Consider the following 24,313-nt stretch of genomic DNA (forward strand, 5'->3'; position numbering starts at 1 on the left):
GTCAAACATAGAGGTGTCCGGCATGGCCGTCCATACAAAGCTTCATATGGCGACATGCCAATGCTTGTGTGGAAACTATTGTGGTAAGAAAACTCCACCAAAGGCAATTGTTTCTCCCAATAATCTCCCCAGTCTAATGATATCACTCAAATTACCCTAAGGAGTGATTTATACTCTCTCAAATAAGATGTCGAGTTGTAGTACTTAGGGATCGAATTCATAGGGAGCTAGAGAACCAAATAAATCTAATCAGTTTGGTTAAGCTAGGCTAATAGGTTTAAAGCAGTAAAAAAAGATAGCAAAGCAGTAAACAGTAAACAAGTTGAACAAGACAATTGTTCAGCTTGGCAAAGAGTTGTTTGATGGAAGGATGGTTGCTAGATCTAGGGTTTCTATTCAGGAAATCGGGATTATAATGATATAAATGCATAAGATGTTTGTTGGATGCACAAGAACTCAAACAATAGATCTAAGATCTCAACTCTCGCATGTTGATCTGTAGAAAGTGTCGATCGATGATTCGATTGGAATGTCGATCGATACACCTTTTCGACCATCGATCTATACAACTACCGAGTTGTCGATCGACAATCCTTCCAGCGAGCTTTACCGAGTGTGGGAACCAAAATTCACACTGTCGATTTACGTTTAAATTAGGAAACTAGGAAAACCCTAATTTCCCAGAGGTCCCGGATCTCTGTGAGAGCCAACGGCAAGTGACCAAATATATGCGGAAATCATGAAAAGATAACAAACGAGTTTAGAGAAAACAGTAGATCTTATTTTGAGTCCGCGTGAGAGCGTTGCGATCATTACAATAGATCATAAAAGCTTTGGCCGCAAAGGCTGTTAGCGAGTTACCTAGTTCTAGCGGCCTAAAAGCTCAAACCTAGTTGAATCGCAGCTCGATAACTAAAGACGAAGAAAATACAGAAAATGTTTTTGATTGATTTCGGACTGAACCTTATGAAAGGCTGCCTACGTACCCCTTTCGAGGATCAAGCCGAACATAGTTCAAGAGTGAACCAAGAGATCAAACTGCTTGTGCACGTTCGTCTGGTAATCGGGTGCCAGTCATAGAAACAGAGCATGTCGAGAATAATGCCTCAGAGTTTCTAAGTGCCGAGAGTTCTGAGTTTAAAAAGTTGTCCCCCGTGCCTCTCGCCTAGGACTTCTAATATACTCGCTCCTAGGTCGGTTTACGATTTTTCCTCTTCTGCCCTTAAGCCGTCATAACTTAAAAATGGAGGTATTCCGTTTTTCCCGATCTTTCTAATTATCTTTGAATACTTCATATTTATCAGCGGAAAGTTGACATTTATCTTTCCTTACGAACCAAACATAAACCATCCTACGGTTTATGGGCTTTTGGTTACGAAATCGTAAGTGGGTTTCGAGTCACGTCTTAGGTCTCTTTGGGCCGTTGTTTGACTCGAAACGTTTATTACGGCTTCTTTCGATAAAAACAAACTTTCCGCGGTTTTTATTGTAAAGTTCGATTGATGACTTCTAATGACGAGAAACATGAAATGGGTTGGCTACAGTCTTCGGGAGATATCATTAAAGAGTAGACGAGAATGCATGGATTTGTGTCGTATCAATTTTTAAGAAAGCACGGTCGCTACGTAGCGACCGAGTCGTGTGCATGCTCGGTCGCTACGTAGCGACCTAGCCATGTACATGCTCGGTCGCTACGTAGCGACCTAGCCATGTACGTGCTCGGTCGCTACGTAGCGACCGAGCCGTGTAAGTGCTCGGTGCCGAGCTTTGGTGAGAGCTTGGTCGCTACGTAGCGACCGAGCCGTGTACGTGCTCGGTCCCTACGTAGCGACCGAGCCGTGTACGTGCTCGGTCACTACGTAGCGACCGAGCTTCGGGGAGTGCTTGGTCGCTACGTAGCGACCGAGCTTTGGTGAGAGCTCAGTCGCTACGTAGCGACCAGCTTTTGCTAAGATTTGTTTTTCGTAACAACGTTCATGCCGATTTTTACGGACTTTCAGACATTGATTCCGTCGTGACCAATTTTGACCCCAACAGTTAACCCCCCAGCTCGTTAGAACCATGAGCTTCTAGCGTGAGATTTTAGCGAGTGGCTTGGCAAGTTAGGTGAGTTAGGCGGAATTAATGGTCGAAAAGGTCTGTGGTAAGTGGTCTTCTTGCTCTTCTAAAAGTAGAACGCGATAAGATTGGGGCTGCGCCTTATGACGGCTGCCTACGTACTCTTGTTGAAGGGATCAAGCCTTTGGTAGTTTGTCTTGGAGTTAAGGTTCGTATGACTTGTTTTCCAGCGAGACCTTTACGGTCTGGTTTTTATGTAGAGGTTATCAGGCGTGTTGCTGCCGATGGCATTTTATATGGGTGTAGAAGGAAGACTACGAGTTGTCATCTCGTAATCTAACTCTGTGTGAACTCCTATATCCGTGATCTGTTTCGAGAGTTTTCCGCAGTGTGTAAACTTGCGAGATTTCTGAAGACGCTCGAATATTGGCAAAGAGATAATTTTTGGGATCTCGTATCAAGGTTTTTGATACTATGCCCATAGATGTTAGAGACCAGTGCGCTGGGTTTAGGGCAAGACCTAGGTTTACTCCTGGTTTTAGAGGGTGCGATGACTAATTCGACTTACGTATCCCGTTTCAGTTTCATCCAGATTCCATACCGATTTAAAGTCCGCGATAGGTTCTTGGCTTATACGACTTGTATGGTTGGAACCGAGCATCTCTCCAAGGACAATTTTTAAGCCTCCTAGAAGTGCTGACCAAAAATTTTGGGTTTCTTTTATAGCGCTATTATCCTTGTGTCGGATGTACGAGAGTCATCTCTACGAGATGGCTAAATCTGTTTAGGACGTTAAGAGTTTGTTGTGATCAGCAACAAACTTAATGGTTAAAATTACCGTTATGAGTCTTCGCGAAGGATATGTTTTGAGAAGATGTTAGTGCGTATGAATGTCCGGTCTTCCAAGAAAGTGATTTTATCGAGGAAGGAAATTTCGTCGAAGAACGAATCTTCAGGCGTCTGCGACTACTCGCGATGCAGAAGATTTGTTATTCTTTCGTATGCCGCGTTTCGTGCATGAAATGTTCGCGGGCTTGAAGATGTTTCGCGATGTTGCTAGGGATTAGTCTTAGCCCTGCGTTTGGGAAACATTCTGGTTTGACTACGGATGTTCGCAGCTAGAATTGTTGTTCCTGTTTGGATTTGATTTCGATCGAGGAGTTAGGACCAAGGGGTCGCGTAAATTTGTCCCCGGAAAGAGGCATCCTCCTATACCGTGCTTTGTGTGGTGTTGGCCTTCCGATAATTCTTTTGTGTCTATTTGAGGATGTTCCGTATAGCTATAGGAGCTCTGTTACGAGTTTTCCTTACATGCCACATTTTACGAGTAAAACACAGCGGGCTTAAAGTGAATCGTAGTATATGGAACTTGGTCGATTTTGGACAAGTGGAACCTTTCCGTTAACAGTTTGGTTGTTAGGACTGAGTTTTGTTATGACGAATTTACCGTATGATTCCCCTTTTTGGGTGGTACGATAATTGTTTGTGTAATCGTTACTTGGCATTTCAAGACAAATTCCGGATTACCGTTTAGCCGTCAGGTTATTGGAGCGGTGGTCGCTCAATTGTTTTGGCTTTGCATGAAGGTTGTGCTCAGCTTTATAGCCAAGGACGTTGTTTCCAAAGGATTAGACCATGACACTTTCGTGCTGTCAATAAGGTCAAGTCGGTTAGAATCGTCCTTAAAGGGGATGCGGTAACCTAGTTCGGCTTCGAAGGAAAGGCGTAATTGGGTGAATGACGAATGGCGTTTATCGAAATTGATAGGCCGAGTATGCCCATGGTGGTAGAAAACGTTTTTCCACTTTAGGGTAAATTTATACGATGAAAGTTTCGTATAATGTTTCCTTTATTCGTATGGGAGTTGTTTCCTTTGTTTCTAAGGGAGATAAAGCCTAAGAAGCTCGATACAGAGCCCGTGCGGAGTCAGTTGCGGGGTGATTTCCTGCTCGGACGTGAGAAAGCGGAATGAGAGAGGATGCCAGTGAGTCGCGGGGCTAAAGAATAAGATCTTTCAGATCGTGGTGCGAGAAAGTAAAGTTTATATTGGTCGTCCAATGTCGGATCATACAGCTTGGTTTTTTTCTATAAGGAAAGTACTTTTTCGTAAAACCTGTTACGTTTACTTTCGAAAGTTACTTCGTATGACATGATCTGATTATACGAAGGATTTTTTGCGTAAGTAATGGGCGACCGGTTTTTACGAATTTATTAAATTGACGCGACATATGGAGATGTCAAAATAACGATGTTTCCGCAGATTTTGAGAAAAGTTTTCGCCTTTGTTTTTATTCTTCGGTGAAAGTTTCTCTGAGTCACTCATGGAGTTTTACCAAAGGTTATTTCACCGAGATCTAGTCGCGAAACGTTTTTGCAGGTTTCTTGAATGAATCAGTTAAACAGCGATAGACTTAGTCGACGAGCGGGGAGGACGTGTTCTCTTTGTCGTATTTTCTGTTACTTTTGTTCTTGATTTTGCTTTGTCGCAAATTTTTTTGATGTTTTTCTGTGAGTCGGTTGGTTCAACGGAAAATGAGAGTGATGCTTTGATGCCTGAAGATTTATCGTATAATGATTCTTATACGAAACTCGTTTTATCAAATCGGAAAAGATCTTTATGACTTCAGCAAATCATCGACTTTCATTCTGAAATTTGGCAGAAGTTTTCTACACGAATGATTGCGATGATAGATGTTGTATAGTCTTTGAGAATTTTTCCAACATGTTTTGGATCAGTTCCTAGCGTTTAGACGAATCTCATATTGTCATTTGCTTTTAGGACGATCTGGACGAGACATCGCATTGTACGAATATTTTTCCGCATATTTCTACGAGAGTTTACTTTGTCTAAAGCATTTTCTTGATCTTGACGAGACATCGCATTGTTTGAATATGTTTTTGAAGTATGGGAGTATACGAGTATAGTATACGCACCTACTCCGTCCCTTTTTTTCTCGAGGAATAGAATGATCGACAGTCCGAGTCGGCTTGAAGACGACGCTTGGACTGTGATTTGGTTGTTTCCAGGTTGAAGACTTGGAATATGTCGGTTCTGAGAGAATTGCCAGAAATGAATCGGTTTTAAGACGACGTTCATGTCTCTAGTTTTTTCTCTCCTTAGGAAGCGAGCTTGATATGCGTGGCGATCGTTTCTCGATTTTCGGAGAGTTTAGATCGGTTTGCAAGATCTGGGCGAACAGTTATGGGACAATATATCGAAACAGGAAAAATCACCTAAGACTTAGTTCGCTAGACTATCCACCTAGGTTTTACCTTCCCTAAAGTTCTATGGCAGTCTCAAAGGCGTTTTTATTTCTTAGTAATTTCCTACGAAAATTCCAAGTCTGATTTCAAAAACTTCAAGTCGCAAATACCTTAGTTCTCTTGAAGATGCAGTTTTGTCTCTTCTCAGTTTTGCTTGCTCATTTCCCCTTCCTCTTCTTGCGTATGTTCGCCTTTTTCGATATTGGTGTTTATCCTTTGAAACTTGACATTTATCTTCCGCACTTGACTGATACGAGTTCAATAAAAAGGTTCAACGTAATCGTATAGTTGAGGCGGCCAAGGTGTTAAGTTAACCATTGCCGTATTATACGATTAATCTGAATCCACGCGAGAAAACTAGTCTTTGCGGGTTTTTTTTATCGTAAAGTTTCAATAGTAACTCCAATCGAGATGAAACAAGAGACGTTTCGATCGAGATTTGAAGGAGAACACAAAGATGGAGGTAAGGGCGAGTAGGATCAAGGGAAGGAGTTTAGACGAGTCTTACTTGTTTTCGTCGTAAAATCTCAATGGAAACTCCGATTGAGACGAAACGAAAAGCGTTTCGATCGGGATTCAAAAGAGAACACAAAGGAGGAGATTTTGAGGCCTGACAGGTCGCTATGTAGCGAGTAAAAGTAAGCCAAGAAGAGTCCTACTTGTTTTCGACGTAAAATGTCAACGGAAACTCCGATTGAGACGAAACGAAAAACGTTTCGATGAGGATTCAAAAGACAACGCAAAGGAGGAATTTTCTGAGGCCTGACAGGTCACTATGTAGCGAGTGGAGGTCGGACAGGTTGCTATGTAGCGAGTGGAAGCAAGCCAAGAAGAGTCCTACTTGTATTCGTCGTAAAATCTCAACGGAAACTCCGATTGAGACGAAACGAAAAGCGTTACGATGCGGATTCAAAAGGGAACGCAAAGGAGGACCTTTTTTATGCCTGATAGGTCGCTACGTAGCGAGTGGAGAGTTGGCTTGAGCTTGGTCGCTACGTAGCGACCGAGCCGTGTGCATGCTCGGTCGCTACGTAGCGACCGAGCTGTGTGCGTGCTTGGTCGCTACGTAGCGACCGAGCCGTGTGCATGCTCGGTCGCTACGTAGCGACCGAGCTGTGTGCGTGCTTGGTCGCTACGTAGCGACCGAGCTGTGTGCGTACTCGGTCGTTACGTAGCGACCGGGCTGTGTGCATGCTCTATCGCTACGTAGCACCGAGCTTGGCTGGAGCTCGGTCGCTACGTCGCGACCGAGCTGTGTGCGTGCTCGGTCGCTACGTAGCGACCGAGCTTGGCTTGGCTTGGTCGCTACGTAGCAACCGAGCTGTGTGCTTGCTCGGTCGCTACATAGCGACCCAGCTGTGTAATCGATTTGTTGCGCTTCCTTTTTCCGCGATTAACCTAGGGGTTTTCTGCGGTTTTTGTGAGAACAAGTTTTACCCTTCCGAAATGTTTTCGGAAAACGTGTTTTGGTAAAACCCTTACGCATTGAAATGTTTTCGGAAAATGGGGTTTGATAAGATTTATCGTTTCCCTTTATGTTTAAAAAGAGAAATCGCGAGCTCGTTTTATTGCACTTCCTGTGGCGAAAAGTCGCAGCACGGTTTTTGATTTTCTCAAGAACTGTGGCGTTTGCATAGGCGTTGGCCATAGGCACAGTTGCGGCTGGAGTTTTCTTACCAGCACTGTTGCGAACTGCGATTTTCTCTTTCGTCTTTCCATACATTCTTTTGATCAAGCGTTTTGCGGCTATGAGTTAGAGTAATCCGTACCTCCCCTCCTTCTAGCGCCAAACTGTGGTAACCGAAATGCGCACTGTCGATTTACGGTTAAATTAGGAAACTGGGAAAACCCTAATTTCCCAGAAGTCGCGGATCTCTGTGAGAGCCAACGGCAAGTGACCAAATATATGCGGAAATCATGAAAAGATCACAAACGAGTTTAGAGAAAACAGTAGATCTTATTTTGAGTCCGCGTGAGAGCGTTGCGATCATTACAAGAGATCATAAAAGCTTTGGCCGCAAAGGCTGTCAGCGAGTTACCTAGTTCTAGCGGCCTAAAAGCTCAAACCTTGTTCTAGCGGCCTAAAAGCTCAAACCTAGTTGACTCGCAGCTCGATAACTAAAGACGAAGAAAATACAGAAAAGGTTTATGATTGATTTCGGACTGAACCTTATGAAAGGCTGCCTACGTACCCCTTTCGAGGATCAAGCCGAACGTAGTTCAAGAGTGAACCAAGAGATCGAACTGCTTGTGCACGTTCATCTGGTAATCGGGTGCCAGTCATGGAAACAGAGCATGTCGAGAATAATGCCTCAGAGTTTCTAAGTGCCGAGAGTTTCGAGTTTAAAAAGTTGTCCCACGTGCCTCTCGCCTAGGACTCCTTATATACTCGCTCCTAGGTCGGTTTACGCTTTTTCCTCTTATGCCCTTAAGCCGTCATAACTTAAAAATGGAGATATTACGTTTTTCCCGATCTTTCTAATTATCTTCGAATACTTCATATTTATCCGCGGAAACTTGACATTTATCTTTCCTTGTGAACCAAGCATAAACCGTCCTACGGTTTATGGGCTTTAGGTTAAGAAATCATAACTGGGTTTCGAGTCAAGTCTTAGGTCTCTTTGGGCTGTTGTTTGACTCGAAACGTTTATTACGGCTTCTTTCGATAAAAACGAACTTTCCGCGGTTTTTATCGCAAAGTTCAATTGATGACTTCAAATGACGAGAAACATGAAATGGGTTGGCTACGGTCTTCGGGAGATAGCATTAAAGAGTAGACGAGAATGCATGGATTCGTGTCGTATCGATTTTTAAGAAAGCACGGTTGCTACGTAGCGACCGGGTCGTGTACGTGCTCGGTCGCTACGTAGCGACCGAGCCATGTACGTGCTCGGTCGCTACGTAGCGACCAAGCTTCGGTGAGAGCTCGGTCGCTACGTAGCGACCGAGCCGTGTACGTGATCGGTCGCTACGTAGCGACCGAGCTTTGGTGAGAGCTCGGTCGCTACGTAGCGACCGAGCCGTGTACGTGCTCGGTCCCTACGTAGCGACCGAGCTTCGAGGAGAGCTTGGTCGCTACGTAGCGACCGAGCTTCGGGGAGAGCTCGGTCGCTACGTAGTGACCGAGCTTTGGTGAGAGCTCGGTCGCTACGTAGCTACCAACTTTTGCGCTGGTTGCTACGCGGAAACCTTGTTCGTGTCTTTCTCAGATTTTTCGTGAATGTGTTTTCTCCGCAAGATTCTTCGTAAAAATAAATCTTTTTCTAAGATTTGTTTTTCGTAAAATCGTTCAAGCCGATTTTTATGGACTTTCAGACATTGATTCCGTCGTGACTGATTTTGACCCCAACACCGAGCAGGTTCGAACTATGTTCACTAGGTTCCTAGATCAACTCTCGTCTTTCTCTAGGAATCCTAGCACAATATGAATTATTCAAGAGATAAACCATGCTCTCGCGTGCGCCTATTCATCCTAACATCATGGTTCTAGTTCGCGACTCTAGAACACAAGCAATAAGTGCAATTCAATTGACGGACATCCTAACAACTTAGCATTCTATATTTTGGGCTAATCTCTCATCCTATCTGAACCCTAAACCTAACAGATGGATCTATTCAAGCATTAAGTTGTCACAGAAAATCATAGATGAATAGATATAAAAGAATATATATTTCTTGTTTTTTTTTTTGAAAATAAATATCTCTAACTATAAATATAGGGTTGAAATAGAGAGAGAAAATGTGATAAATCTACACAAAGCTTTACCTTCCAGACTTGTTTAAAGAATCTGATCCCATGTATACCAAGCCCCAAGACAAGCAGTTGTGTCAGGTTTAGTGTTGGAGGCCAGCTTTGGTTCCTTCAAACAATCTGAGCAAGTGTGAATAGTTGACAAGTTGATCCACTTTAGTATCTTTAGTACTATCTGCAATCAATAAGTCTAGAATGGTGCTAAAGAGTGGTTAGATAAAAAACAAAAATTTAATAAGTTCATTATCCCCTTCTTGACTCAATAAAACTCTTTTTAAAACATTTTGATAAGACTCATGAACACACTAATATCAGTAAACATCCCCCCCATACTTAAACTACACTGTCCCCACTGTAAATTCAATCGGAGTTATGGTAATAACATAAACATAAGTACATAATTTAACAAGTAAGAACGATAACCTGCTCGCTGATGTCAGTATTGATCGACACAATGAAGTAACAATCGATCGTTGTTGATGAAGTGATGTCGACTGATAGCGACATAGTCTCCTCGGTTGATAGCTAGAGCAATCATTCGACACAATGAAGAGACAATCGATCGTTGTATCTGAAGTGCTGTCGATCGATATCGAACTGGTCTCATCGGTCGATGTGCTGAAGAATCGTCTACTCGGATCTTTTTTTTTTTTTCTAAATAGCTAACTAAAACACGGTATTCGCAGAACCTCCCCTAGACTTAAACAACACTATGACCAGTGTTATACAGTCTAAGATTGGTGGGGAAATAAACCATAAGGACAATATTTAACAAGGTGAAACGTTATACCTGATCGCTGATGGTGAGAGTCGATCGACACAGTTAAGTGGCGATTGATCGATACTCGTGATGCTCTGTCGACCGACAATGGCCTGTTGTCGTCGATCGCTGCTGGTACATCAACTCTTCTTCCTTGAATCTATTTCCTTTTACCTATCATAAACAAAACACTAAAAGTCAGTAAAAGATATCTAATAAAACATAACTTTTTTTTTTCTCGATGAACAGTGTTCTGTTACAGTAACACTGTTACAGTACCTCTCGATTTTCTGCTACAGTGTCGATCGATTTGTTTGCTACAGTGTCGATCAATTTCCTAGCTATAGTGTCAATCGATGCTACAGTGCATCTGCTATAGTGCGGTTGCTACAGTCCCGTCATTACTGTTCATCCGTCTTTTTTTTTTTTGACCTGCAATAAATAAAAACTTTAATCAGTAACAATCTAAACTGAATTGAAAGAAATTACCTAATAGTGGACTGCCTCCCACTCAGCCCTTTGTTATAGTCATTTAGCTTGACTTTGGAGATCTGATTTAGTCTGGATGAGGAAGAGAACTCGCTCCAAAACAATTCTCAATTTCTAATCTCTGAAGCTTTATCATTCTTGTGTGAAAAGCCTCTCCATAGACTCTTCTCCTTTGTTTATCATCTCAACAATAAATAGTGCTTGAAGCTTTGCAAATGGCTGTGAGAAGCATCTGTTGCGCACTCTAGATTTCCTGACACCATCTGAGAAGTGAGGGATCAATGATACCTGAGGACCGTCCTTGATCCTTTTTCTCTTCTTCCAATTCCTCCTCTTCTTTCCCCCAAACTTGTCTGATCGCGTTGTGGTATCTCCATCCCTAAGATTTCCACACACATCAAATTTACTCGGCTCTGATACGCCTCCAGTGTCGATAGATGGAGAAGCGGTAGCGTCGATCGATGCTGGCTTGTTGGTGTTGTTCGATGGTATCTGGTCGGTGCCGACCGATGGTATCCGGTCGGTGTCGACCGATGCTGCTTCTACTGGGCCCTTATCGACTTCATCTCTAAATCGCAACCCTCTCTGAGAAGCTTCTACGTGCTGATGATATCCAATACCTCATTGTAAGAGGTGAACTGCATACTTCTATCAGGTGGAATAGGAGATTCAGCATTAAATACAGCGCATGGAACCACAATCTTCACATGATCATATATACTCTTCACTCTTTTGTGAAACCCAGCAGCTTCTTCTGTCTAGATAGGTGGTCTCTGATGTTTAGGGACAGAAGGTGTGAGGCCTTAGACATGTACATGCTTTCCTCAACTTGTTCCAGCTCGACTATGTATCCTGGCAGTTCATCCAACCATGTGAGTCGATCGATGCAATCAGGTGGGTGTAGATCGATGATGGAGTGTGGGTGTAGATCGATGCTATCTGTTGATTGTCGATCGATGATATAGGGTGGGCGTTGATCGATGATGTGGGATGGTTGTCGATCGATCTCATCAGGTTGGTGTTGATCGATGCTAGCCTTTGAAGTTTCCAGATCTCCTCTCGAAGTATGCTGATCGCCATCAAGCTTCTTCTTAGAATTCTGATCCATATCTTCAAGCCATTCCTCCAGCTCTAAGAAGTCTTCCATAGTAACTTCTCTACTTGGAATCCAAATCTTCAAGATTTTCTCCATCCTCCAACTCCAAGAACTCTTCTAGCTCCAAGGAATCTTCCATGGTGATCCCCTTTTCTACATCTGGGGAAGGAGAACAACTTGATATATCAGTGCTCTTATGGGTCGAGTCTGCAAAGTCCTGAGGATAACTCGGTCTTTCAGGGATTTTGAGTGGTATCGATCGATGACAAAAGTCTGTGTCGATCGTTTCTGAAGTGCTGATGTCGATGGATTCTAAGGTACTGCTGTCGATCGATGCTGAAGTCAGATAACTTGTATCAACATCTTCTACTTTGCTCGGCTCTCCAAATCCATGTTGTTCATCCCTTTTTGCCATAATGTCGCCGATCAGCTGTATTGGAATCATATACTCCTCATCTAACGATGCCAAGAACCTGTCCCATTTATCATTCTTCTCCTTTTCTCGAGTTGCTTCAGCATCATCCAGAAACTTGTAAAGGAAGGTTCTTTCAATGTCATCCCAGCTGGTTAGAGATCCTGGTTGCAGTTGACTGAACCATCTGAATGCATCCCCAGAGATAGAATATGGGAAGATGTTGCAAAGCATGTGGTATTCAAACACTTCATTCTGCACACTCCTTGACACGAGATCCTCAAGCTCTTCGATGTGGTTTCTAGGATCTTGGTGAGGAAGACCCTGGAAGGGGTCTTGACCTACCCAATCGTACCAATCTCGGCTTAGGTCAAAGCCATTCATCTCAGCAACAGCAATCACATCAGGGATCACAGCACCCTGAGCGTTAATTAATTGTTTTGCGCTATTGCATCCCATTCCCTTCTTCGTCTCTTAGCATCCCATTCCCTTCTTCGTCTCTTAGCATCTCATTCCCTTCAACTTTAAGTATGAGCACTTCAATCTTCTCTGTCCAAATGATGTTCCATATGAATGTGCCTAAGAGGTTTTGGAGTGATGCTGTTCAAACCGTTTGCTATCTCATCAATAGAGTGCCGACCAGAGTCTTTTAGAATCTGCCTCCATTTAAAGTGTTGAACAAGACCAAGCCACACATTGATGATTTGAGAGTTTTTGGGTGTGTGTGCTAAGTCTTGGTTCCTGGAGAGCAGAGGAACAAGCTAGATGCAAAGAGCACCAAAGCTATGTTCATTGGGTACTCAGTTACTCAAAAAGGGTACAAGTGCTATGATCCAATAACCAGGAAGGTTAGGGTATCCAGAGATGTGAAGTTTATTGATTCTAAAGGATATTATGAGGTGAAGAAGTGGGAGGACCTTGAGGATCTGTCCCAAGCACCATCAGAGAGAGGAGCTACTCTGAGGATTGTGTTGGAAAGGCTGGGGATAGACTTATCCCAGGATCAGGAAACAAGGAGGAGAGAACCTCCTGATCAAACTCAAGAAGCAGCAAGAACAGTCCCTCTTGATCATGAGAGGAGGAGTGGATCTGAATCAGGTGAGCAAGAGCAAATCCAAGAGGATTCAGGTCTTCATGATCAAGATGCAACACAAGAAGTTGAGAACAATGTTCAGTCTAGTGGAGAAGTGGATGAAGTTCAGTCTAGTGGAGAAGAACAAGTCGGCCCGGCCAGTTCAGAAGAGGAGCAGGTAGACCCGGCTAGTGTGCAAACTGAAGATCAGGTTCAAGCTTTGAGGAGGAGCACAAGGATAAAGATGGATCCTTCCAACTGGGTAAACACGAGAGTGTACTACAATGCCCAGGCTGTGGAGCATCCTTCTCAAGCATTGTGTTCCTTTGCTGAGTTTCCAGAGGAGCATTATGCCTTTATGATTAGTCTAGATGAGAGTTATGCACCAAGGACTTATGAAGAAGCTATGTTAGACAAGGAATGGAAAGAATCAGTGGGAGTGAGCTGCCTAAGGGAAAGAAGGCTGTATCTAGTAGATGGATCTTCACAATCAAGTATCTAGCAAATGGACAGATTGATAGGAAGAAGACCAGATTGGTTGCAAGAGGATTTACACAGACCTATGGAGGATTACATTGATACCTTTGCACCAGTAGCTAAGCTGCACACAGTTCGGATTGTGTTGTCCATTGCAACAAACTTGGAGTGGGATTTGTGGCAGATGGATGTGAAGAAAGCTTTCTTACAAGGTGAGCTAGAAGATGAGGTTTACATGCTTCCTCCTCCTGGTCTTGAGCATCTAGTAAAACCAGGAAATGTTTTGAGAATGAAGAAGACAATATATGGGCTTAAGCAGTCTCCTAGAGCTTGGTACAGGAAGCTGAGTACAACTCTCAATGGGAGAGGATTCAGGAAGTCTGAACTGGATCATACACTCTTCACTTTGGTTACTCCATCAGGGATCATTGTGATACTAGTATATGTGGATGATTTGATTATCACAGGGAGTGACAAGGTTGGGATTAAAGCCACTAAAGAGTTCCTCAAGTCTGTGTTTGACATCAAAGACTTGGGAGAGATGAAGTATATCTTGGGGATTGAGATATGCACATCCAAGGAGGGTTTGTTTATGTCTCAAAGAAAGTATACAATGGATATGCTGAAGGAGACTGATGTACTTGGAGGAAAGGTAGCCAAGACACCTCTTGAAGAGGAGTAAAAGGTCTTATGTGAGAGGGAGGTTGAAGAGAACCAGTTGTTTGAGGATGCTAGGCTGTATTGAAAGATGGTTGGCAAGCTGATCTACTTGACTAATACCAGGCCAGATATATGCTTTGCTGTGAATCAAGTGAGTCAACATATGCATGCACCAAAGGTCCATCACTGGAAGATGGTTGATAGGATACTGAGGTATCTGAGTGGGACGGCTGTACAAGGAGTTTGGATGGGCTGTAATGGCAGTACAGAAGTGGTTGGGTATTGGGATGCTGATTGGGCAGGAGATAGAGTGGACAGGAGATCAACTACTGGGTATTCTACAGTCATTGGAGGGAACTTGGTTACTTGGAAGAGTAAGAAGCAGAAGGTTATCTCTTGTTCAAATGCTGAAACTGAGTATAGAGCCATGTTGAAGCTGACAAACGAGTTGGTGTGGATCAAGGGATTCTTGAAGCATCTAGAGATTGAGCAGAGTACTCCTATGACTATGCATTGTGACAATCAAGCAGCTATGCACATTGCCTCCAACTCAGTGTTTCATGAGAGAACAAAGCACATTGAGGTGGATTGTCATAAGGTGAGGCAGATGATTATCTTAGGAGTGATTCTGCCATGTTATACAAGGAGTGAGGATCAACTGGCTGATGTGTTTACTAAGGCAGCGAGATTAAAAACAATGGAATCCATACTTTCTAGGCTTGGGCTCATTGATCTTACTCCCAGGAGCTGATCCCCTTAACCATGGAGTCTCCACTCTTTTTTCCTCATCAAGGTTTTATCCCACTGGGTTTTCCTTGGTGAGGTTTTTAATGAGGGAAGTCTTCATGGTTTCCAAGCTTGACTTGTTCTACATGGTAAAGCTTGAGGGGGAGTGTTTAGAAGAGGTGATAAAGAATTGATACATTGATAGAGGAAGAGTAATGGGGCAGTCAGTAACTTTGGAGATTTACTACAGTAACTTTAGTTTTACTATGGTAACTAAGTTAAAACTTTGGGAAGTTACCTTTCACCCATTTAGAGAGTGGAGCACGCCTAAGGAGAGTCTAGATAAGGAAGGAGCAGTCTGGATAAGGTCTGGTCATAGCTGGAAAGGTAAAACACCTTTACAGCCTTTCCAAGCATGTGAGAACACCCATTGGCTGCTTTTGGATGGCTCTCCTTGACTCCACACGTTCTGGATCTCCTCTGACCTTATGACTTCGAATTCTATCATGTATTACTCATATAAAGCCTTGTAAACCTCATTTGTTAAAATTAATGGAGTTTTGAGCCTCTCTCTTTATTCTCTCTCTATTCTCTAAAATCTCCTAATCTCTTTGGTACTTTTATCTGATTATCTCTGATTGTTTGAATCCTACTCTTGAAACAAAAAAGTGTTTATGGGCGAGGTGACCTTGGTGATGGTCGGCGAGTGACCGTGGTGCTGGTCGTCCTCGCCCATGGGCGAGGTGACCATGGTGCTGGTCATCCTCCCCCATGGGCGAGGTGACCGTGGTGCTGGTCGTCCTCACCCATGGGCGAGGTGACCTTGGTAATGGTCGTCCTCGCCCATGGGCGAGGCGGACAAGTGAGAACGGTCCAGTTCTCGGGTCTTGACCTGTCTCTTTTCGTACCGATCTTTCCGGAGACCCTCGTCCATAAATATTTGTATTCTTCCGATCTTTCTTTCGAGAAGTATTTCGTGAAGAATTTGCTATAATGATAATCTTAGCCGTTGATTTCGAGATAACCATTTTCGACCTCAACAACATCGAGATTAAAGACAAAAGAGGAGTAGAAAACGGAGTCGCAGATCAACTTTCCCGAATACGAATAGAAGATGACGTTCCTATCGACGATTTCTTACCAACAGAAAACGTTTACCAAACAAATTCATTCGTCGGAAAAATATGTCTCACGTCCGAGGAGCCGTCGATCGACACGGACGATGCTATGTCGATCGACGCTCCCGATGATCAAAATCAAAATATATTCCCCACGGCCATCACTTTCGACGTAAAAGTCATCGTCGCATGCAATACCGTGCATCCTGAATATGATTCTCTCATAGACAGAAGCTTCGATCGGGTGGTGCACGCAGTCGAATGAAGTTTAATAGATAGACCTTGGTACGCTGACATAGTGAACTATCTAGCTGCTGACGTAGAACCCGAAGAGCTAAGAGGTTACAAAAGAAAGAAATTTTTTAGAGAAGTTAGGAGATATCACTAGGACGAACCATACCTCTACAAACATTGCTCTGACGGGATATATAGACGCTGTGTCGCCGAAACTGAAATCCTAGATATCTTTTACAAATGCTATGGATCCGACTATACTGGACATTTTGCAACCTTTAAAACGGTATCAAAAATTCTCCAGGCAGGATTCTGGTGGCCAACCATGTTTCGCGATGCTCATGCATTCATAGCACGATGCGACAGATGCCAACAAATAGGAAAAATCAGCAAAAGACATGAAATGGAACAGAAGTCTATTCTTGAAGAAGAAGTGTTTGATTGTTGGGGGATAGACTTCATGGGTCATTTTCCTTCCTCATTGATATCACTCAAATTACCCTAAGGAGTGATTTATACTCTCTCAAATAAGAGGTCGAGTTGTACTACTTAGGGATCGAATCCACAAGGAGCTAGGAAACCAATTAGATCTAATAGTTATATGATTAAGCTAGGCTAATAGTTTATAAAGCAGTAAATTAATATAGCAAAGCAGTAAATAAAACAGTAAGCAATAGGCCTGGGCATAAAATCCGGAACCCGAAATCCGAACCAAACCCGATCCGTTATCCGACCCGAAACGTAAAAATATCCGAACGGGTCTTGTACGGTGGTACAAAAAATATCCGACCCCGAAGTGTTATTAACCGAACCTGAACGGGTAATCCGAAAAATCCGAAATTAATAGTCAATATAAATATTTTGAAATATATATAAGTATTCTAATTATTAAATTCAATATTTGTGGTAATATTGTATATAATAATAAATATTAAAATTATAATAAATGCTTTAAGTACACAATTAATTATAAATAAGTATTTTGTAATTTGCTCATTGAAATAAAAAGTCTACTCTCTATAAGGCAATACATATTGTTTACAAAGGATGTTTGTTTTTCATGTTTGATTTAACATTTTATTGTTATTTTATCAATTTTATATATGATAGATTAATTTTTATTTAATTTAGATGTTTTTCTTTATGTTTTACTTCAAAAATTTTGTTTTTTACTTTGGTTATATCCGAACCGAACCGATATAACCCGAATCCGTACAATATATGATTACTTTATGGGTTTTATGATGCAATAAAATTTTGAACCGAACCCAAAGTGTTATTATCCGAACCCGACCCGTACTAATAAAATTTTAGTATGGGACCTAGAAGCGTAAACCCGAAAATTCGAAAACCCGAAAAACCCGACCCGAATGCCAACGGGTACCCGAACGCCTAGGCCTAGTAAGAAAGTTGAACAAGACAATTGTTCAGCTTGGCAGAGAGTTGTTTGATGGAAGAATAGACGTTAGATCTAGGGTTTCTATTCAGGTAATCATGATTATAATGATATAGAGGCTAATTGTTGCTTGCAAGATATTATAGAACTCAACTGGGAGTACAAATCTAACAACTTCCGTTGTATAGACAGTCTAATATCCAGATCTTGGATTTCAACTCTCGTTTATTAATCACAAGAAAGTGTCGATCAATTGTTCTATAGGAATATCGATCGATACACCTTTCACTATATCGATCGATTAATCCATTGGATCATCGATCGATATCGCTTCTAGAAAGCTTTATGATCGGGTTGATTATGTGTTCACTAGGGTTCCTAAATCAACTCTGGTGTGTTTCTAGCAATCCTAGGTCAATAGAATTCAGTTCAGAGAAAAGACCAAGCGTTCACAATTGTGCCTAATGATTATATGATCAGGGTTCTAGTTCATGACTCTAGAACACAAGCAGTAAGAACAATCCTATGATGAATATCACAACTTAGCAGTTCTATATTTTGGGTTAATCCTTCATAACCTATATGAACCCTAAACGTAACAGGTGGATCTATTCAAGCATGAAGTTTGTCACATAAATCATAGATGAATAGATGAAAAGCATAAATAATATAAAACCAAAACAAATGGAGTTCCAGGAGGAATCTAATGGAGTTCCTCCCTTCTCTCCTAACTAAGAGAAACAATAGAATAAAGCTTAGATAGCGTGTAGCCGTTAACAATGGCTTAGAAATAACATAAATAGGGTTTTAGGTCGTCCAAGGGCATTCTGGTAATTTGTGGTTGCTTCTGGGCTTCAGTCGGTCATAAAATATGCTCATCCCATATTCTGGCATCACTGTCGACCGACACCAATGCTGTTTCATCGATCGACAGTCCTTCATCTCCTCGACAGCTTCCTCCCGCGATGCAGACTGACGACTCTTCAGTAAAACGGGCATAACTTCTGCTACATGATGCTGATTGACCTCAAACCGATGGCATTGGAAAGCTAACTCAAATCTATATCCTGTGTCAAACAATGTGCTCAATCTAATGGTGGGAAGGTCTCAATCTATAGCTAGAAATTTGACGCATCTGTGCAGTTCTGCACCTCAAAAGGCTCCAAAATCACCATATTTCTCCAGAACGTACCTGAACCTGTAAATACTCTAAATAGACTCTATATAGTAGTAAATATATATTAAACACTTATTGAACATGGCTAAAAGTGGGTAAAATCCACGGTCTATCAACTCCCCAAGACTTACCCTTTTACTTGTCCTCAAGCAAAACAGACGGGCAGTCTCTCTGAAAGAGGTTTAAAAACAGCAGGGACTCACATGATTTAAAACTTAGAATCATCACCTCTGCAATATTGCAATCTACATCTAAGAAGTCCTAATCACAAAAGCACATTATACCATATCCTAGCTTAGCAACCAAATTCACCTAGCTAACAACTTAGCAACTCTTGTCTGAAATTCCCCTATACCAACCTCATTTCTTAACATAAATAAAAGTGCAGGCTTTACCTTGGGAGTATCGATCATAGGATGCAAGGATGCTCAAACAAGTATCTGGACCTGCAGGTAAATAAGAGTTCCTTTCCTCTCTCTACACTAATTTCTCTCAGTCAAAGTCTGCTTATATTGCAAGATCATTGACCCAGATTGGACAGACTTCCATGAATCAAGCTTTAATGGTTTTGGCCACCAAATCCTGTTCACTTCTTTTTGACCTATATCCTAGGATTATTTGTGAATCAAGCCTTAATGGTCGTAGCCACCAAGTCCTATTCTAATCCCTTTCCTATAGAATTCTTATGAATCAAGCCTTAATGGTTATAGCCACCAAGTCCTGTTCGAATTCTTTATCTAAATTATTATCTATAATTATATATATATATATATATATATATATATATATATATATATTATTTTTTATTTTTTTGCTTTTTTATTTTTTTTTCTCCTTTTTCTCTATTTTTTTTAATAATCTAAATTTCGAAATAGAGAGAGATAGGGTGATAAATCTACACAAGGCTTTACCTTCCAGACTTGTTTGAAGAATCTGATCCCATGTATACTATTACCAAGCCCCAAGACAAGCAGTTGAGTCATGTTTAGTGTTGGAGGTCAGCTTTTGTTCCTTCAAACAATCTCAGCAAGTGTGAATAGTTGAAAGGTTGATTCACTTTAGTATCTTTTGTATTATCTGCAATCAGTAAGTCTAGAATGGTGCTAAAAAGTGATTAGATAACAAGCAAAAATCTAATAAGTTCATTATCCCCTTCTTGACTCAATAAAACTCTTTTGAAAACATTTTGATAAAACTCGTGAACACACTAATATCAGTAAATATCCCCCAGACTTAAATTACACTGTCCCTAGTGTATATCTAGTCGGAGTTATGGTGAGAAATAATCATAAGTACAGAATTTAACAAGTAAGAACGATGACCTGCTCAGTGTCGATCGACACAATGAAGTGATAATCGATCGTTGTTGATGAAGTGCTGTCGACTGATAGCGACATGGTATCATCGGTCGATGGCTAGAGCAATCATTCGACACAATGAAGAGACAATCAATCGTTGGATCTGAAGTGTTGTCGATCGATATCGAGCTGGTCTCATCGGTCGATGTACTGAGCAATCGTCTACTCTGATCTGTTTTTATTTTTTAAATACCTAACTAAAACACAATATTAGTAGAACCTCCCCTAGACTTAAACAACACTATCTCCAGAGTTATAAAGTCTAAGATTGGTGGGGAAATCAATCATAAGGACAATATTTAACAAGGTGAAACGGTATACCTGCTCGCTGATGATTGATATATGGTGTTTTTAATACCATTATATGTGTGCTTTGAGCTAATTCTCAGTCCTAATTCGTGTTTAATTGATATCATTCCAGGTTTGGAGCAGGTGAAAGAGCAAAGAAGAGAGATTCTGGAAGTCAGATGTCGTTTTGAAGGATACGATGCGGAACAGCCATCTAGAACAACCCAAAGGTTGTTCCCGAAGAGAACAAGCGTCTGAATGTTCCCGATCATTAAGGAAACTTCCTATTCCGGAAGTTTTCCCTAGATTCCACCCTCTCTTATCTCTTTACCACCAGTGCCTCCATATAAAAAGACCTATGCTATCATTTATTTTTCTTACGCTAGATTTTGCAAGAGACCTAGAACTATTTTTCTTTGGATTAAGCAACTTGTAAGGGAGAAAGCTTCATCCTCATGAGAAGATCATCCTGAACCCTTGTCTTTCTACTTTATTTTATATGCAGTATTATTCAGAAACCATGTCTATGTCATCCTGCTTTATGATTGAGTAGTTGGCTAAGCTTGCTTAGGGTTGTAGGGTGTTAGCCGCATGAACTGAACACAAATAAGTGATCTTGACTGTTCTTCATTCATATTCTTCTTACTGCTTACATTGAATTGATCACTTAATGTTCGATTTCTGATTTAATCACCTAGCTAACCGCTTAGGAGATAAATTGACATATATTGAATGAGCTTTGTATCCCTAATCAGCGAGAGTAGATATTAGGGTATTAAGTGAACTAATCAGATCTTGTCTCTAAGGCTTGTTATCGCGTCTTGTTCCAAGTGAGAACTTAGGATTCAAGACCGATATGCAAAGGGAGCAAGACCACGATAGTGAATTGTTCTAGCCGAGTGATCTGTGTTCTAGACTGCACCTCATTGCACTTGAATAGTTGTTCAGTTTTGTATTGACACCCGATTAATAACCCTAAGCCGGCTTCATTTAAATCAAATTTGAACCATCTAAGTATTCTAGTTACTTGCGTCACAATTAGTTCTCAAAACCCCACTTGTTTCTCAGCTTATTATTGAACTCATAAGAGTAAAGAGTAAACTGGTCCTCTGGATTGAATCTCAAATTTTACAATTACCACTGTTAACGTGACAGTAGCAAGGATTCATTTTTAGTGTATCAAGTTTTGGCGCCGTTGCGACGGGGATTAAGCTTTTACCTTTATTTTTTGGTTTAATATTTAGTCTGAGATATCTAACTTGCTCTACTTCTTTGTTGGAACAGATGATCCAAGTGCATGACCAGTAGACATACTCGGAGCAATGCACAAGGACCACTACATCAACTGACCAATGACGAACTCGCAAGATTAGAAAGACAGAACCGCCAACAGTCAAGAACAACCGACACCAACATGGGTGATCACAACAATATGGATGACCTCACTGCTGCATTGGCACTCATTCAACAACAAATGCAGAATCAGCAACAGCAGATGCGGCAAACCATCCAAAATCAACAACAAGCTGCTCAGGAACAAGCAGCCGAGAACGCCGCACGAGAGGAGCGTGGTGCTCTTATTGGGGAAAGAAACCTTCCGCGAAACTTCGCAACAAACCGCTCTCCCATCAACCCTCCACCCTGTACTCGACAAGATTATGGGATCAAACCTGCACTGATAGGTCTGGTACAGAAGAGCACATTCAGCGGCCTCACTTCAGACATACCAATGGACCACATAGAGGCATTTGAGAGGATTTGCAATTTTTCTCGCTCTAATGGAGTGCCACTGGATTATGTCAAATGCACGCTGTTCCCATTCTCTCTCAAAGGAAAAGCTTCTCGTTGGCTGCAATTTCTCCCAACCGGTTCTCTAACCTCATGGGACCAGGTTCGATCAGCATTCCTGAGCCACTTCTACACCAAGTCCAAAACTGCGGCTCTGAGGCATAGAATCTCCAACTTCAAGCAGAAATCTGATGAACCTTTTCATGAAGCTTAGGAAAGGTACAAAGAGTACCAGAGAGAGTGCCCACACCTTGGGTTTGATGACGATTTCATATTGGAGGTGTTCTACGATGGAGTGAGTTACGAGTTCCGGAACACCCTTGATTCCTCTAGTAACGAAGACTTCATGACTCAAACCACACCTGGTGCGTTCGTGCTGATTGAGAACATGGCTTCGAGTTCACTCAATAAGAACAAGGAGCATGATCGCTCCAAAAGTGTGAACCGTATAGATGACCTAGCGGCAAAGGTGGACCAACTGCTTAAGGGAAACCAGAGCCAGGTTTTTACAATGGAAGAAGCAACTCCTGAGAAGAGTGCAGGCGACAAGGCGTTTGAAGCTGAACAAGCAGGAGACGATCAGCAGGAAGTGAGCTACGTAAATGGGCAAGGGTGGCAGCTGAAGAATTACCACCCAAACCCTAACGTAAGGAACAATCCACAGCTTTTCTGGCCTAAGCAGGACAAACCAGTTGATCCGGCGAAGAGCAACCAAGGTCAGTATGCGGGGTATCAGAAGAACTATCAACCCCGAACCTATGTTCTAAGCCAAACACAGAACAATCAACCTCAGATGCAGAACCACCAGAACAATCAAGTCGCTACTTCCACCCCTGTCGCTGTTCCGCAAGATGAAACTAAAACCATGTTGCAGCAACTCCTCCAAGGACAACAGCTCCAAGGGAAAGCTCTGAACCAGGTCACTACCGAGATCAATACGAGAACGAACCATATGTTCGGAGATTTGAGCACCAAGTACGATAATGTGGCAAGCCATATGAGACAGATGGACATTTAGATAGCTCAGACTGCCGAGAGTGTCAAGAGGCAGCAAGGTACTCTACCTGGTAAAACAGACAAAAACCCCAAGGAGTGCAATGCGGTTAAGCTAAGGAGCGGGAAGCAACTTTCCGAGCCAAAAAAGAGGAGGTTCACCGCGGCTGAGAAAGGGAAGCAGAAAGAGTCGGAACAACTGCCAGCCGATCAGGCAGATGAGAGGAATACACAACCAGCACTTGAAACAAGTTCGCCAGGGCCAGAACAACCAGCTGAAGCGGTGCGCCCGATCCCAGAGGCTCTTCCTCCTCGCGAATACATTCTTAAGGTCCCTTACCCTGTTCCAGCAAGGGCCACTCATAAGGACAAAGAGGAAATGAAATGCAGGAAGATGCTGGAGGACCTAACCGTCCGACTCCCCTTGATGGATGCAATCCAGATGATGCCCTCCATGCGCAGCTTTATGAAGGGATTGATCTCAGGAAAAATATCAGAGGAGAGCGAGTTCATGACGGTTTACAAGAAGTGTAGCGCAGTGCTTCAGAACAGGCAGATAAAGAAGCGAGGAGACCCCGACAAATTTGTCCTCTCTATCCAGATTGGGAAGACAGTTTTTGCATGCTCCTTGGTTGACCTTGGGTCCAGCGTGAATCTCATGCCTTACTCTGTGGCTCGACGTCTAGAATACACGCATTTCAAACCAACTAAGATGTTATTGGTTGTCGCAGATAGATCAGCCAAATCCCCGGTTGGTATTCTAGAGGATCTCAAAGTAAAGGTCGGGAACACCTCTGTTCCAGCACACTTCGTTGTTCTAGAACTGGAAGAAGAGTCTAAAGATCCTCTCATCTTGGAAAGACCATTCTTATGTACTGTTGGAGCCATCATTGATGTGCGACAGGGGAAGATTGATTTGAATCTTGGAGACATAGTTATGTAGTTCGAGATGGATGAGTTGCTAAAGAAGCCGATGTTGGATGGGCAGACCTTTGAGGTTGATGAAGGGATTGATCCGCTCCAACCTCGAGAAGGAATGATCGAGGAGATTCTTACCGAAGACCCACTGGAGCTTGAGGCGAGTGCGAGCCGAGGCCGAGCATGAGTGTCGTGAACATTGATGCAGATGGGTATGCCAAGATGCTTGACTCCGCAAGGAGTATGGGAAGAATGGTAGCAAGTTTAAGTATAGGGGA

The 24,313-nt window shown here is 42.3% G+C and overlaps 1 protein-coding gene and 1 non-coding gene across 2 annotated transcripts; one reads left to right on the forward strand and one right to left on the reverse strand.

Annotated features, from left to right (window-relative positions):
* The first annotated feature begins 21,750 nt into the window (after nucleotides 1-21,750).
* Nucleotides 21,751-24,060, forward strand: LOC111203137. The gene is made up of 3 exons (XM_048749062.1): nucleotides 21,751-22,227; nucleotides 22,339-23,043; nucleotides 23,143-24,060. The coding sequence occupies exons 1-3, from the start codon at nucleotides 21,751-21,753 to the stop codon at nucleotides 24,058-24,060; spliced, it is 2,100 nt and encodes a 699-aa protein (XP_048605019.1).
* On the reverse strand, nucleotides 22,276-22,382 carry LOC125582760. The gene has a single exon (XR_007320214.1). It is a non-coding gene; the product is annotated as a small nucleolar RNA R71 (small nucleolar RNA).
* Nucleotides 24,061-24,313: the final 253 nt, after the last annotated feature.

The sequence above is a fragment of the Brassica napus genome, chromosome C2 (genome assembly GCF_020379485.1).
Source record: "Brassica napus cultivar Da-Ae chromosome C2, Da-Ae, whole genome shotgun sequence".
Lineage (NCBI taxonomy): Eukaryota > Viridiplantae > Streptophyta > Magnoliopsida > Brassicales > Brassicaceae > Brassica > Brassica napus.

Coding starts and splice junctions, on each gene's coding strand:
- LOC111203137 (XM_048749062.1), top strand. CDS start 21,751: ATGGGTGATCACAACAATATGGATGACCTCACTGCTGCATTGGCACTC. Junction 22,228..22,338: donor CTCTAACCTCATGGGACCAG/GTTCGATCAGCA, acceptor CATGAAGCTTAG/GAAAGGTACAAAGAGTACCA. Junction 23,044..23,142: donor AAGGGAAAGCTCTGAACCAG/GTCACTACCGAG, acceptor ATGGACATTTAG/ATAGCTCAGACTGCCGAGAG.